The 16,683-nt window shown below is 39.5% G+C and overlaps 2 protein-coding genes across 4 annotated transcripts; one reads left to right on the top strand and one right to left on the bottom strand.

Moving 5' to 3' along the window:
• Window positions 1–193: 193 nt before the first annotated feature.
• pbxip1a (pre-B-cell leukemia homeobox interacting protein 1a) lies at window positions 194–9,496 on the bottom strand. 3 transcript variants are annotated; one of them, XM_028597702.1, is made up of 11 exons: window positions 9,229–9,496; window positions 8,284–8,415; window positions 7,321–7,405; window positions 7,130–7,185; window positions 5,782–6,442; window positions 4,965–5,198; window positions 4,606–4,629; window positions 4,127–4,170; window positions 3,854–3,949; window positions 3,484–3,664; window positions 194–3,280 (listed from the first exon to the last, which is right to left on the bottom strand). In XM_028597702.1, exons 2-11 carry the CDS (start codon window positions 8,356–8,358, stop codon window positions 2,259–2,261), a joined length of 2,478 nt encoding a protein of 825 aa, XP_028453503.1. In that variant the 5' UTR covers window positions 8,359–8,415; window positions 9,229–9,496; the 3' UTR covers window positions 194–2,258. The 3 variants fall into 3 exon arrangements, with proteins under 3 accessions (XP_028453503.1, XP_028453504.1, XP_028453505.1); XM_028597703.1 differs by lacking the exon at window positions 9,229–9,496 and adding an exon at window positions 8,978–9,148; XM_028597704.1 differs by lacking the exon at window positions 4,606–4,629.
• Window positions 9,497–10,540: 1,044 nt separating this feature from the next.
• On the top strand, window positions 10,541–16,455 carry cks1b (CDC28 protein kinase regulatory subunit 1B). Its single transcript, XM_028598277.1, has 4 exons — window positions 10,541–10,696; window positions 10,946–11,013; window positions 11,179–11,306; window positions 14,796–16,455. The coding sequence occupies exons 2-4, from the start codon at window positions 10,955–10,957 to the stop codon at window positions 14,909–14,911; spliced, it is 303 nt and encodes a 100-aa protein (XP_028454078.1). The 5' UTR covers window positions 10,541–10,696; window positions 10,946–10,954; the 3' UTR covers window positions 14,912–16,455.
• The last annotated feature ends 228 nt before the right edge of the window (window positions 16,456–16,683 follow it).

The following is a 16,683-nucleotide window of genomic DNA, read 5'->3' as shown; positions in this document are numbered from 1 at the left end:
CATGCCAACACTTCTACTTCCTGTTAGAGAGCGAGTCAGACAGCATTTCTGGGTTTCATTGTAAATTTCCCACTATGAAAATATTAATACAACCCATTCTGAAGCAGGAGATATATTCTGTGATTTCTTTTTTTAACTGCTTCCTTATAATAAATGAATCAACTGAACTGTTTCAATAAAGACAAACTTTACATTTAATGATGAAAACTTTATTGAACATAACACTGACTTCCTAAAAGAGGACATAACTGATGATGAAATTAAAAATGATCCAAATGTTTCAATACATTTGCCCATGGATCAATTACATGCACATCTGAGCCAGTACCTACATAAGCAGTAAGCACAGAGCCCCACTGTTGTCCCACAAAGACAAAAATTGATTCAACTTTCATAAACGTGTTTGATTAAATGATTTGTGTGTTGAAATTAAGCTTTCTTCCGATCCCTTTGGTCAAAAAACTTTCAAAATAAAAAGTTCCTCTGTGCAACAGCAGAGAACATTTAACAAAAATCAGTTCAACACTTCATGTGTAAACCCTATGACATTCATTCTCTGCCCTATAAACAGCAGTACAATTGAAAGCAGTGTAAACTTGTTTTCTTCTTTTTTTTGAAGAAGCAAATTAAATCCAAGAACTTTTGTCCAATGTAGGATATTCATAATAATAAAGGCACATAAGCAGTAGCTGGCAAACTTAATATCTGAAATACCAAAGTAACTGAAAACGTCCCCATATCCACATTCAATGTGTACTGTATGGCCCTCTTTATACACAGTCTATGGTTTGGCCTGGGACAAAGTCTCATTAAAAAGAAGGACAAGATTTGCAGTGTACTGACAGAATAAATAAACATAAAACACTGAAAAATGAAAACCAACAATCTCAATCTGTGGTCTTTACACATCCTCCTAAAGAGGGAAAACTTCATGATCAAATATGACTAGAATCAAACACTAAAACAAAAACTAAAAAAAAAAAAAAAACTAAAAACTAAAAAAATCAAAGAACTAGCCAACAGTGGGAAGCAGTTCTGCAATACTTAATGGACTTTGCTTTGTGTCTTATTTAACCTTTGCCTGGCTCATTCAATTTAAAATTTGAAGAAGAAAAAAATGCAGCAGCCTCCTCATTTTACCATTTTCTTCAACTAAATAACTTTTACTAAATCACTTCTTCTGTGCATGTCAGTTAACAACCAGGAACAATAAATTACCGTACATTAACTCTATAATTTTTGCTCTGGGATACCCAGTAAATGTTGATCATGTGTTGGAGGTCCCCATGGCTACGTTACAAAAATATTAAAGAGAACTAATGGTCTAAAAAAACATAACAGAGAAAAAAATCTTTGCTGTAAATGTGAAAGTTCTAAAGTGGTTTAGCAGTCATGACTTTTATGATGACAAAATATAAACGTCTGTCCTATTGTTGTTTTTTTTTATAGCAGCTCTGACGTTTCACAAACCGGTTCCTGGTTGATCAGCACATCTGCTGTCAACTGTCAGTTGGAAGTTGCAGGATCAAAGGTCTGTCAGATCTAGAAACCAAACGCTCAGGGCTCTCAAACAGCATTCTGTGTGTGTTTGCCCAAAAACTGGTCTGACCTGATCGGATTCTTATCACTAAAAGAACTGGGATCTCTTCCTCTGGGATTGGACAGCAACAGCCGACCTGAGGCAAATGGTATCTGCAATAATTTCTCAGCACTTGTGTTAAACCTGCTCAGAGCCGCGTTGGGTTGTTTTCACACAGTCAAATGACAGAGAAGTATTCAACTTTCAATTTAACATGTATTTCTGTAACTGACAACTTATATAATACCATATGAATTGAAAGAATATATTTAACCACTGCAATGGTGCTGAACAGAATTATTTTAGCAAATACCATCTACCCAGTTTTTTTGTGTGATCTGGATATTATTAGTTTGAATATACATGATGAGCGCAACATGCACTATGTATTGAGAAAACACTATACAGCAGAGGAAAACCCACACAACACATTACTGAAAGACTTTGCATTAGGAGGCATGACCTGACAGAGGTAGGTAACAACAACTAAGTCCAAAATGACACAAACAACTCTAGCTTATAATTAAAGACTCAGAGGGACACATTTATGAGAGGTACAACCACTCTGTACCAGAAGCTACTACAATTACAGCTCTGAAGAGGAGAATGTAGGCAAGAAATGTCCTTTATAGCACCTCTTGAGCTGTTTCTTAGCGTTTCCTTTTTCCTCTTTGTCTATTTAAGCTGTGGCGGCAAACTTCCACAGGGCTTCCCGTTCAAACTCCTCCATCTCCTCCTCCAGGGAGTCGTCGTCCTTCTTCCCACCGTCCTCCAAAACGTCCACCATGTCCTCCAGAATGTCCGCCACGTCCTCGGCAAAGTCACTGAAAAGAACCCTGTCGTGGATAAACCCGCCATCCTCAAAGAACTCTGCAGTCAGCTTCCGGATCTTGTCTTTGCTCTCAGATGAAGATCCTTCGAGCTTGCTCAGGTAGCCCTCCAGCAGTTCCTCAAACTCGGGCAGCTCCACTGGATAGAGCCCCTCCTTGCTGGCGCAGTCCTCCACAGAGCTGCAGCCCAGCTGGGGGCGGACATTGCGTCGAAGCTTCTGCTCCTGGTCTCTCCAGAAGTCGTTGTGCTTGTGCTGATGAGGCTGGCGGGGCTGTTGGTGGTGAGGCTGGTGCTGGTGATGGTTGTGGGAGTTCTTATCAGGCCGGCTGTGCCACGGTTTCTCCTTCCTCCTCTCTTCTCTGTCCATTCTGCGCTCGTCCTTCTTCCTCTCCCACTCGTTCTGGTGTTTCCTCCATGCCTCTTTGTGAGAGTTTTGCTTCTGAGATTTCCAACCCTTCTCCTTCTTCTCTTCTTTGTCTCTCCGTCCTCCCTCCTTGCTATGCTTCCACTCTTTCTTTTCGTCTTTCTTCCTGTGGTCGCGCTCATTGCTTTTGCCCTTGTTCTCTTTCCACTTGGACTCCTGTGGCTTCTTCTTACCCCACCTCTCAACTTGTTCAGAAAGCTTCCTCTGGATCTCCTCCAAACTATCCCTCACTCGTTTCCTGTCGCCTCCATCTTTTTTCATCCCTTGCAGTCTCTTCTTGCTCTCCTCCAGAAGAACTTTCTGCCTCTGGAGTTCTTCCTTCAGCCATCCTCCCTCATTTGTGTCCTTCCTCCTCTCAGGGCCCGCCGCTTTCTGGTTACTGTGACCATCTTTGTCACCAGGCTGAGGGGCTGAGCTTGAGGTAGCCGGAGGCATTTCCTGATCATCTGTGAGGGATTCAAGACATCAAAGTTCTAATGTGTTTGGTAGTTAATTATATCAGAAAGGCCAAAAGATTAGCATTCTGTGAAATCCATTTTTATATCATAGTATGTGCAATATACAGTAGTTTCAATGAACTAAAATCAAAAATGCAACAGCACAGATTTCATTCAGCATTCTAATTCACTTCATGTTTGCCACATCGTACCTGTGAGCTGGCTGAGTTCGGTCACCCTGGACCTCAGACTCTCCAGCTCTTTCTTCAGCTCAGGCAGAGATGACAGCTCCTCCTTCAAATTTCTGTTGTCTTTTTCCAGATCTGCTTGTCCCTTTTCATCACCGCTTGCTGCTAATGCTTTCAGTGCTGAGTCGAGTTCTTCTTGCTGTGACTAAGAAATAAAGTAAAACAGCAACGTTCACAATGCAGACACGTAGCATAGTCAAAGCCAGGTTCTGCTGAACTTGGACAATAATCAAAAATGTTTGTTGAAAACATGCAGCCTATATATTGCAGTGCATTAAAACAATGTGCAAGGGTAAAAAAACATCATTAGCATCAATATAACTGGTATACTGACCTGTAGTTGAGCCTCTAGCTGAACGATTTGCTGGTTTTCCTGTGTGAGTTTATCCAATAGCTCTTTCATATCCTGTGGATCACTGCTAAGCCAGTCCTGGATTTAAAATAATTGGCAAATGAATAAAAAACATTTTTTATATAATCCTGTCTTTAGCATGTCTTTTTTTTAAGTTTCAAGACTCAAGATTCCTTTAAAATACTACAGTAAAGACACATACTGGACATAACACTGAGATTGAGTTAACTGACGTGAAAGATGGAAGGAACAGACCTGGCTTTGTTCTACATCACTCAGTTCAGAAGCGTCAAAGTCACCTGTCAGTTAAGAAAACAACACATTTTTCACACAAGTCTTACAACAGGCACTTTTATTGACACACAGCTGCCAAGCTGTCTTACCACTGCATAAGATGTGTTTGTTGTGAAGAGCATTCTATGAGCTCAGGCACTACCTGTGCACAGAAACTATTTATTTAGGCAGAATTTTCTTTTAATCCAGTTTTATATATTTTGACCTAATCAAGCAAACTGCCAGCAATAGTTACATTTACCCTCATCTTAAGCATCCAGTGAGTCCTTCCAAACAGGGATAAAGAGTGTAATTTCACAATTCAGAATGCGTGTTATTTGCCATTTTCTGCTGCCACAGCATGAAGTGTCAAGCCAGATAAGTGCTTGGACAAGCTATTGAGCGTTAGCCAGCTAGCGCAGAAGCTTACACTGCTGTCTAAACTGTAGTACTGAACCTACCATTATTCAGGTCAGAGAAGAAACCTGTTGACATAGCACAGCTTAGTCGACAAGATCTAAAAACAGACATCCATCTACTGCTGACGAATGTGTCATTCGTAAATACTGGCATTGTAAAAAAAAGCCAATGTGTAATAATGTAATTTTTGACAATATATATTATAAACCATAAAATTAGCAAACCTCTGATGTAATAGGTGTAAACAGGTGCACAAATAATAAGATATTTCTAACATAAGCATATTTGTTAGGTTATAAATATTATAAACAAACTGTGAGCAAAAGTAGTCCCTCCTACTGTATCGAACTATAAAAAGCAGAAGCAAGTTAGCAGGCTTCGTTGTGTTGGAGGAACTCACCTGAGAGGAAGAGGGAACCTAGAAAGAGCAGGATCAAAGAACCCACAATGCATTTGTTCAACGAGAACCATGGCTTTTCCTCTTTCTTCTCAGCAAGCTTGAACTCCACTTCCTCATCCTCATCTTCCTCATCTGATGTTCTTGGTCTTGGCTCCTCAAAGGAGGGGACATTCCTCCTCCTCAGTCCATCATCAAAGCTGCTTGTGTCGCCCAAATCAAAACTGCTGGATGGTTCTATGGGAGGGAGAAACATAACATGAGTAAAAAATAAATAAATAAAAAAAAGACATCCTGAACATGAAAACGCAGTGGATACAGAGCAGAAGGCTGTCACATTACACAATAAATTCTTGAGAAAACACCTAGCCTTAAGTTAAACCACATGTATTCAAATGTGACCCAGAGAGTAACTTCAACAATTCATCTTGACATATCTGGCTACCAAAAGTATCATGATCAGTATCCAAATCATAATTATCTACTGGCAGGCTGCCTCACACAAAATACCAAAATCTAAGCACACACAAAACCCAACATAGTGTAAACAGTATGTGATAAAAAGCGGACAAAAAAAGTCAGTGTTTCTGCGGAAATGGAGGCGTTTTCTCACTAAATTACAACAACCGTAATTTCATGTATGGGGGTTTCTTCATTTTCTCAGCGGGGTGTACGCCTCCCTGTCATACTGATAAATCACTTTCCAGATGCTAGCGTGACACAGATAAGAAACATGTTAAACAATTCTTCTGCAAGAAGACTCTCGTGTTCTGCTTCTATTGATAAGCGCCAACTACAAAGAGCCATAAACCCAGCATACCTTCTTCTGCTTCTGCTTCTTCTCCTTCTTCTTCTCTCCCATCCTGGGTCATTGTCTCAGATGGCTCCATCTCCTCCTTTTTCACAGCTGCCTCTCCCTCTGCCTCTACTAAACCAACAGTCTCTGGTGCAGGACTATCATAGATGGGGCTTTCTGTCACCAGGCTCTCTGGGACTTGGCTTGGCGACTCCGTACTCTCTGGAACAAAGCTGATATCAGCTTCAACATGAGGGGGAGGATCAGTGGCTGTAAGCGTCTCTGTGGGGATGCTGACCTCAGGTTCAGCAGTAAAGACAGGACTCTCCCCAGCAGGGCTGGCAAGAACCATCCCGATATCAGCAGGCGTGTCAAGCACTTGTTCTGTAAAGACAGGGATCTCAGTCAGGAGATAAGTGGAGCAGGACTCCTCGGGCTCCGATGGCAGGAGATCGGCATCAGGAATATCGAGTGGAGCCCCCAGATCAATGTTGGTGACAAAGGGTGTGGCTCCCAGGTGCTCGTTGTCACTGGGGGAGCTGGTTACAATGTCATGGATGACTGGAGGCTGACTCTCCAGGTCGAGGTCTGGAGAATCAAGAAGGTTGGGTGGGAGAGGACTAATCTGGGTTGGACTAGATGGGATGGGTCCCTCACTGGACTCTGGAGAGGTCTCTTGACACACCTAGAAATAAGGGTAGAAAAACGTTTTCTGTGATATCATCTTTTTTGTGACCTTTACTGCAATCAATGTTTTATTTTGTGATATTGTTTCTATGATTTTGTTCTTTTAATGCATCCATTTTCCGATTTGTCTGTATGGTCTACAGTACTTCTCTTTTATTTAATGACTTTCTATGCTGCCCAGAGTGATGTTTTCAAGACAACAGGTCTCAACTTCTCAAATTATATTGGGCATTTGCATAGTTTTACAGTCACCTTACTGAAAACACATCACAATCTACTGAGGCTACTTTCAGTGTATCTTTACAACTTGTATGACACATTTCACCCTGTCTGGTTCTTAAACATGGATGCAAAATGCTATTTGTAGAAGGTGCTTCTTGATTCTGAGGTACTGGCAACAAAGGCGGGTGTATGAAGTCGATGTTATAGATCTGTAAAGTGTTCTGTCAAACTCAACTCTACCTATGCTGAAAGTAAATATCGTTAACATTATCTATGTGTGGGCCATAAGTAAGTACATACATACGGAGTACTAAAAGAGAAAACACAACATCTAACAAGAAATTAGACACAGTGCACATTACCAAAAGCTGTACATAACAATGTAAATATGCTGTAGGGAGATTTTGACATTTTTTAATTGTGTAATGTATGCCTTGACTGGATTACTGCATCGTTCACCAACCTGATGGCCTTCTTCAGACAGGACAGTTTCTACTGGAATGTCACTTGCAGCAGCTCCTGAAACAACATTTGCACAATGTCAAAACTAAAATATGAAACTAAAGAATAGGTTTAAAAGCAATCTTTTTGGCCTTAATTGTTGATTTATGCCACAACCCAAACCACCAGCCACAGATCTTGACATGTCAATACCTGTCACATCCTCAGAGAGACTCGGGACGTCACCCAGGCTCTCAGTGCCGTCATCTACTGGCCCAACATTCTCAACAGCAGCTTCCTGTGGAGTCAGAAGATCCAGGGAGATCAAGCTTCCTGCAAGTATTTACATTAACACCTATGGTGCTCTCGTTGGTAACACTGCCCTTGACATTTCAACAAAAATTACAGGCATGCATGCATGCATGCACACAAGCCTGGGCTGGCAAACATATCACTATTTCTTGTTTATCAACTGTCACTGTAATTAAATCATGGGAACTTTTAACAATAAAGTAGATGCTGAGTCGACTATCTCCCATAATGATTTCTGACATACTTGATAATAGCAGCTACAAATTACAGTTAGACTTACATTTACATTACATACATGTTGACATAGACACAGACTCTATTCCTAAACATATATTGTGATACATATTCAACTGTCATATTAAGTCTACTCTCATTGATATAAATGGGTTAAGCTAAATATTACCTCTCAGTATAATGCAATACATTGCAACAGCTCTACATTCTACACATTCCTGCAACCTTCACTATAACCTTCATAAAGGCACAATTTATTGCAGGGCTGTTGTATTACATTAGTTTTAGTTGGGTGTGCCTAATTAACTGGCAATTTTGTGTATATTGGTATCTAAGGAGGATCTTCTGCTTATTACATTATACATTTTTTTGTACTGAACGCAGCTGTCTTAACACAGACAGCTATGTACAAATACTTGCACATAGAGTTGCAATATGTTTCCCACAATTGTATAACTATGGGAAGCGGGGTGCAGGTACAAACATGCCATATTTAAAATTAACTTGTATTCATGAGCAAGGATAATAACTATCATCCAAATTATATCCAGGCACACACAGAGCTTCAATTTTCAGTTTCCCTGAGCTGTGTCTTTGTCATACCCAGTTTTATACTGTCTATGGTCATACCTCGGGGGAGAGGAGGGTCCAGCTGTTAGTTGAGGAGCCACTGCTGCTGCCTGTGCTGTTGCTGTTGTCAGACATCGCCCTCTTCAGGCTCAATTTCTGCACCGCACGGTGCAGACTCAGCTTTAAGATTTTCTGCAGACGACGACAGAAACAACGTATATTCGTTGATCATGCCTGATGCACACACAACATGCCTTGTCGGAGTTAACTGGATTATCTAGATGTGATAATCTGACTCTAACATGGTTACATAGTATTGATATAAGTAGGCTACTTGCCAACAACCGTATGCGCAGTTCGAACATGAAATAAACAGAATGAAAAACGATGTCTCATTTTCGGCAATATTTTGATGGTGATTTTGTAAATAGTAGTTCAAGAGGACACGTATGCAATAACGTTACCGTTTGAGACCTAATTTATCACAGACATGAGATAAAGACCAGAGTGTCGTTAATACAAGTTATGTAACGGTGTGTTGGCATCCATACTGCTGCGCAGTTTTTTTTTTAAAGGGTTCAGTCAGAAGAAACAGGAATCTCCTGATTGTTTTCATCACCGCTGCTTTTCCCAGCCAACTTTTCATTCAGATCCATGCATCCAGTCAATCTGTGTGCCAGTTAAATTACCAAAAATGGTCAAACCGCAGACACGAGCAGCTCTTTGATCCAGACAAACAACGGTTGATACTCACATGTCGACAACACTATGTGCGGTAAGCTTCTGTTCAGCACATATAAGAAGCAAATATTAAGGGGCTATTAACTGTTGTAGCAACTAAATTCGGGGTTCACTCATAATGGTAAACAAAGGATGGTAGCATGGATGGTAGGCTGAATATTCCCACTCCCACTCTTCCGCGTTGTCACTCAGGCCCAGCTGTTCGCCAGCACCTACACCTGCTCGATTCTACCAAATTTAACACAAATAAGACGTTTTATTTACCCAATTTGTTTACACCTCAGTCGCTCGCTGTATTTCCCTTCAAAACGTTTTGTTTTTTAGTATGAACAACGTTCTTCTCTTCCCGTGAACTTGGGAACTTTGGGAATTCCAAGCTGCGTCACGTCGACCAAGGCGCGGTTCGTCCAATAGGGTTTCAGCAAACGAGAAGGCTCTCCCGCCCCTGAATTACGGCTGGACCAATCAGATAGAAGTGTCGTGTCAGGAAAACGACGCACAGCCCTGCTTGATTGACGCCTGCAGGTGAAAGTGGCAGGCGATAGACACTGGTCCTTTTAATAATACAACATCATGTGTGAACCGTCCCTTGAGATGCATGGGTGTACATATATATATACACAGAAGGGAGAGGCTATCAGGACCAGCCGCACACTGACACGTCTGCAGAGCTATATTTGAACTGCGGGACTTACCAGGGTGGATAACCCCTCTACTCCGGTTGCTCCTGTGTGGACATCGATTTCATCATCTGGCTCTTTTTACTCTAAAATTAGAGTCTATAAGCTGTTTTGTGATTTACTTTAACACATCTGCATATCTGAAACAAGAACCTACACAAACACACACGCCATTAAAAATAAGTCTGTGGTTCCAGATAAATAGGTAGACTGCAGTTGTGAAAATGGACTCAGATCCTTTCCTTAAGTAAAATAATGGTAGTAAAACCACTGTGTAAAACTACCCCTAAATGAAAGGATAAAGTATGTCCTCTCGTAGTTCGAATAGATCATAAAAAATCATAACTGTTTTGATAAGTTGTTTAAAATAGAGGTCATCGGGAAGTCTTATTGTGTATTAACATGTATTAGCTCTGAAAGTATCATGTCACCCCTTCTGTGTCTTTGCTTAAATAAAACTGTCAAAATCATGAAAGAGAGAGAGTTCTATCTTTCCCTCAGGATGAATAAAGTATCTATCTATCTATCTATCTATCTATCTATCTATCTATCTATCTATCTATCTATCTATCTATCTATCTATCTATCTATCTATCTATATCTATATAGCTATCTAATATTAACAGTTCTTATAATACATCCATACTCAATGGTAGACATATACATATATACATCCAACATGATATGTCATGTTTGGGTTGTGTGTTTTATACTTTCTGGAAGTTAAATCCTTTAGTTAGTTCTCTTAATACATCCATGCGGTTTAGAAACTTTAGATGGATCTTTGGCATATATATATACTATGTTGACCAATAACGAGGCCCTGTAGTGATTACGAAGATTTACTGCGACAGACAGAACAGACCAATGGCAAGGGGGCTATTTGGACGGATTGACCAATGGGATGAGACGAGGTATATTTGAACGATCAAAAGCGGGCTAGCAAACATTCGAGAGGGAAACAAAGAGGGGTCAGCGTCCTACTACTTTTGGAACGGAAATACTGGACTTAAGTACTTTTTCTGATCAGGATACTTTGGCAATCATATAAGGTAACTTTAAAGCCTCATTGATTTCGCCACACAATTGCAGAAATATAGAAAGGCGTTTACGAAAGTTGGCAGAGATAACGCTTATTCTCGGCTAACTTGAGCAACGTTAGCTTAACGTTACTGTTAGCTGCACTCGCTTAGCGACTAAGCCAAACGGAAACTTGCTGCCACGTTGTCCCCTAAATATTTGTCTAATTTGCCTTATTGCTGATTCTGAATGTTGACTAATGTTACAAATCTCTCCACCAGGTCTCCATCATGTCTCACAAACAGATCTACTACTCTGATAAATATGACGATGACAAATACGAGTACAGGTGTGTATGGTTAATGTTTATCCAACATAAAATTTTAATTTTGTCAGCGTGTCAACGTTATCATGTAACGATTTTAGCAAAGTGGCTTTGTACAGAAACTGATCATCACTTTGCGTTGGTGCATTAGCTAATATTCTGCTTAATATCCTTTCTCATTTTCCACAGGCATGTAATGCTTCCCAAAGACATTGCAAAGCGTGTACCCAAGACCCATTTGATGTCGGAGACCGAGTGGAGGAACCTGGGTGTCCAGCAGAGCCAAGGATGGGTGCATTACATGATCCATCAGCCAGGTAATTTATATTGTTTCTACGGATAATATATTCATCTGATCTGAAAATATACCAGTAACGTAAGTAAACAAAGCAGCCATAAATATCTTGATTTGATCGCTTTCTGTTGAATATTATTTCCTTGGTCCGCCTTTATTATCATGCCGGTGTTTCGGTTTAACTGTTTTTTTTAATTAACTGGTGATATGTGTTGCTGGCGGGGCTGTAGCGCTGCAGTAAACAATTCGGATCAATTCGCGTCATTTTCACATTGATTTGAAAACATTACGGTAGGAACGGGTTGCTGGGACAGTAGTTTATTTGGATCCGACATATATACATGAGCAAATGAGCCGTTTTTGTTACGAAAATATCACTCGTTGTCTGGCGAGTGTGTCTCTACCACGGTCTCTGTAAACCACGGACACACCGATTTGTTTTGATTATCTAGTGGCATTCACGCTGTAGTTATAAAACGGTGTCCAAACTATAGGTAGGCCTATAAGAAACAAGCTAACAACAAAGACACCAGCACAAACCTGGTATTTCACCTTTCCACACCTGCGCCTAATATCCAAATCGTTACAAAATGGGAGTTTGATAGTGCTGTCCAAATGTGATGAATGAGTAATAGTGTGTAGTGTAGACTACCATAGTGATGAGTGATTCACGTCCGTAGAATTCAGTATAAAACACAATCAACGGGATAGAAGTTGTGTCACAAATTAATCTGGCATCAGTCGTTGCTATCGCCACAAACATTACGTGCGAACACTTCAGAAAGTAGGTTTCACTTATCCATGTATGAAAGAATCTCAAATCAACTTGAAGTCAGAGTAATAACTGAATGATAGGCTACAAATAGAACACTGATAATGGAAAAGTTTTGGAAAACACACTGACGTTTGCAGTAGCCAATTGTGAACAGGCATCGACACAGCCACCTAAGTTGTCAGTCTTCGTTCTTGCAACGGCATCACAAGTTAATTCAATAACAGTACAACATGGATTAAGCGTATTGAGATCTGTTAATATTTAAATGGAGCCTGTAAGAAAATAAACGACATTTGAGGTGGAGACAGCTGTCATCTGTGACCAAATCCGCTCGATTAACTTGTTATACATAGGCTTTTAAGAAATGTAATTATATTTCTGTAGGCTACGTAGATTATTTATGTTAAGCTACAGCCTCTTCACAACCACATTTTTTTAATATTCATTATGCCTGTATTACAACTTTATTCAGTTTTGGGGGAAAAAAATTAAATGTCAGTCATGCACAAACGTGATCATTTATCATTGATGTGTAGGTCTATCTCAGCACAAACTATCTCTTCAACCTGTGCCGCAAGTCAACTGATTATAGTTGTGTTTAATTTCATTAGACCCATATTAGGAATCTGAAACAGCAACATCTAATGTTATCAAACTCTCTCGAGTAGCCTACATCAAAGTTTTGTATAATCTTATACCATGATGACCATTTTGTGTCATCAAAGTAGGCCAACACATTATGTGTGGGATAAATGAAAGTCAAACTGTGAGAAAATAAGCTTCATATGTTCTTCACTTCAAATCACTAGAATTTTGCTGTAACTCACTTCATAACTTAACCGAGACATAATAAGTCACCCGACAGAAAACGAGGATCAGCACTTTGCTACAAAACATTCAATGGCCATATGGTCATAACAATAGTGTATAGGCTACCATTAGACAAGCGCGATTCTGGGTAGACACAGACATTATCTATAATCAGTTGACGCATGTTTCATTTTTTACCCCCAAAACCGAATAAAGTGTTTGTTTGTTGTACATCAGTTAGTTTTCGGTATGTGAGACAAATATGAACTATACTTTACAGTTTCTAGGTTTGCATTTGTCGATGTTAAATTGTGATATTACCAGTTGACATGGGCGTATATTTCTCTCATATGTAAACTTGTGTGAATTTAGACTAAGAGTCCAATATATGGATAGAAATCACAAAACAATTTCAGCGGTGTGTAGTGTAGTGGTATAGATCATGTGTAAGTTAGTCCGTCAACTTTTTCGTCCATGACATCCAAGGTTCGAATCCGAGCTAGATCTCAGTGTTTTTTTGTTTTTATTTAATTTTTTCCGTTCATACAGTATGTCGTATTTGTGTGGCTAATGCTTAAACGCACATGTATGTGTAAGTGCTACTGCAGTTGAGTTTTCTGACTCTAGTATAAGAAAACAGCCTTTTAAAGATTACAAATCTCCACACATTTTGAATGACATTATGTGATAGGGTAAAAATAAACAGATTAACATGAAACTTCCCCAGCTAATTACTTACATTAAGACATATATGTTTTCCTACAATATATCATATCCCAGTTTGCTTACATTTTAGATAGTGTTTTAATGTTGAAGTGTTTACTAATGTAAATTCACAAGTCGATCTGGGTGTCTCCGTGACTTGCAGTAAGATCGAGACAGTCGCCAGACAACTGATGATATTTTGCAACAACGGCGGCTAGTGTTTGCATGAATGTCTGTCGGGACCAGAATTAATGCTCAGCAACTCGTTTCTATCGTCAAGTTTCACAAGACACCGACAAATGACTGTAAAATAGAGGCGAAGCTATAAGACTGTTTGTTTATTTCCTGGTTAGTCGTGAATGGGACCTGAAAGGCCACGCCTACACTACATCTGCCTCTATCACCAGTTAATTCAAAAACCAGTTAAACCGAAACACCGGTAATAGACAAGACTATATCTGATGGGGCCACTGGATGGAAAATAGACTTATCTAAAGTTACTCGATTTTTACCAAAGTACAGTGCCATAATAAATGAGCAGCTGTAAGGCTGTAGTTATGATCAAGTTTGATCTGGTCTAGATGACGATGTTGACGTTCATCAAAAGTAAGTCTAGATATTTGAGACAAATATGTATAAAACTGCTTCTGTGCCGAAGACTATTTGACTGCAGGGCACACTAACTCTATGAGCAACTGTTCTGTTTTACAGTTGTCATGTGCTGAATCGGTATTTACAAAAGCTGGAACTTACAGGCACATGACCCAATGTTGACGAGTGATATGTCACCAATTTGCATTTAACTGAACTTGTCCACTGTAGTGTTTACTTAATTGAAAGTTGAAGCCCCCACTTCCCATATTTTGCCCCTCTTTACTTTAGCTAATACAATTGCCAAGAAGGGGACCACCTCCTCTTGATATCTTTTAGGCAGAAGATGAGAGATGCAAAGTCTGATGTGGGATTTGATTTTAAAATGCACTTTTTATATTTATTTTTTTATATAATATAAAAGAGGTGGTACAGATGGGTGGTGAACGTTGCAATAGCTTTTGTGACCACAATTATCTGACCGGCGAGTGTCAAACCCAGCAGCTACACCCTACATTAAAAAATAATGGAATATGAGTTACTAGTCAGGTTTCTCCAAAAGCATTATTATTTATTATTATTGTTATAATAATTATCTCTGCTTATATATTGTGTAACTTTCTTCTCCAGAGCCGCACATCTTGCTGTTCCGGCGCCCTCTGGTAAATCAGCCTAAAGTCATAAGGGAGAGAATTGCTGGGTCCTTGGAAGATCAATCATGCTTGTCACAGATCAACCCAAAATAGGCAGTATGCTGTCAGATTACCAAGCTCTTCTATGGTAGGTGACTTGTGATTTGGGCTGATCATGTTGGACCCGGAGAAGGACTATCACATTTATGAACAATGGTTGTGGAATGGAGTATGCGTTGAAAAAAAAAAAAGAATCTTCGCCCTTCTCTTAGGGAAAAGACTTCATGGGTGTTAACAGCGACGTGCCGTAAGCCAGAAAAACTTCACTTACACTGTCTTTTTGACTTAATTTATCAGTCCGACTTGCTGAACCTGCTTGGATATTCCAGCTTTTTAGAACAATTGTTATAAGATGTGGGGAGTGAAACTTGTTCAAACATTTGAGTAATTCTAACGGTGTATTCTGGGTCAAGCTTGGGTCAGAACATAAGCCAGACTGAATAATGGGATCCTAAATCAAGTTTGACTCTGGGTGCGGTTTAAAGTGACATGTTGCTGCTTGGTTTAAATGACGTGAATTGGCATTTAACACTTCTTTTTTTCATGTGCATCAAAAGCTGCGTCTATGAGTCGTCTAGAAACTACTTTTTGATCCCTTTTCCTGTAAAAGCATATCAGTTTTGGCCTGCTTTAAAATAAATCTTTTTGAGGGCTCTGATTGACAGTGAGCTGCTCAGTATTTATGAATGTGGTGCCCTTTCTGAAATGAACGTAAACTTGTTTTTTCTTTTCAAATCGTATTAGTATGGACTTTGGCAGTCTTTAGGGTATACAACTATTGTATGGTTACACAGCCACTTGACACATGAAAATGCATGTGGAAAATATTGTTAAAAAAGGCAGTTGATTGCAGACTCTACCCTAAAATGCTCTTATAGAATACATCCAGGTCATTGAGTGGAATGTTGGAAGGGCAATTGCATTTATCTCAGATTGTGGTATTGAATGCTATTTGCATCAAGGCACTTGTTTTTCATTCTCATACTGTTCTGAATACACCCACTCTGACGTGTTTACCTTCTGTCCCTTACTACCACATACTGAGCTGCTCTGCTGTCACTGAGGCTAAAACCTTGCCTTTTGAATAATTGTTCTCTGAACTTGTGCCTTTTTTGTAAGGTTTTCTTTTGTATAGTTCTTTGACAGGATCATTTATTATAATGTGTAGGTAAATGGCTGTTCTACCTTTTCAGAATTATTAAAGGAATCCATGCAATCAAATTAAAGTGCATGCATTTAGTCTTTGATGAAATGTGTTGGATGACATCTCTGTCCCCTTGTATGGTAATCTTGAAAATAACACTAGAATATTGGATTACTACAGATGGGAGTGTGGAATTGATAATACCCCATTTTGCATTCTAACATTATATGGCTGTATCAAAATGGAAATATTTCCTCTACAATATACACCTATGTCAGCACTAGCAAATTTAGTGAAAGTTTTTTTTTTTTTTTATCCTCATGTAATGGCTGGTGAAAACACAAATCCACCAGACTACAGCATGGAATTCTTGAATACACCCTTTCTCCTAACTATTCTCTTGTCTTATCCTGTTTCCTGTCTCTGAAAAATAAAAGGAAAATGCTAAAGATTGCATCTAGGAAATGTGACTTGCATGTTGGAATGAAACCCCTTACTGCCTGATGTCCTTCCCAAAAGGCAAATGGATCGTATTAATAAACTTCTCATGAGTTCCATGACATGATGCACCCACACCGGACAAAATACCCATTCATTATCAAAGCACTGATGTGCATGAGGTTTAATCGCATCACGTGTGTCTTTCATTATTCATTGTGTGTGTGTGTGTGTGTGAGATATA

Source organism: Perca flavescens, chromosome 14, assembly GCF_004354835.1.
Source record: "Perca flavescens isolate YP-PL-M2 chromosome 14, PFLA_1.0, whole genome shotgun sequence".
Classification (NCBI taxonomy): domain Eukaryota; kingdom Metazoa; phylum Chordata; class Actinopteri; order Perciformes; family Percidae; genus Perca; species Perca flavescens.
This window is presented reverse-complemented; position numbering and strand designations above follow the sequence as displayed.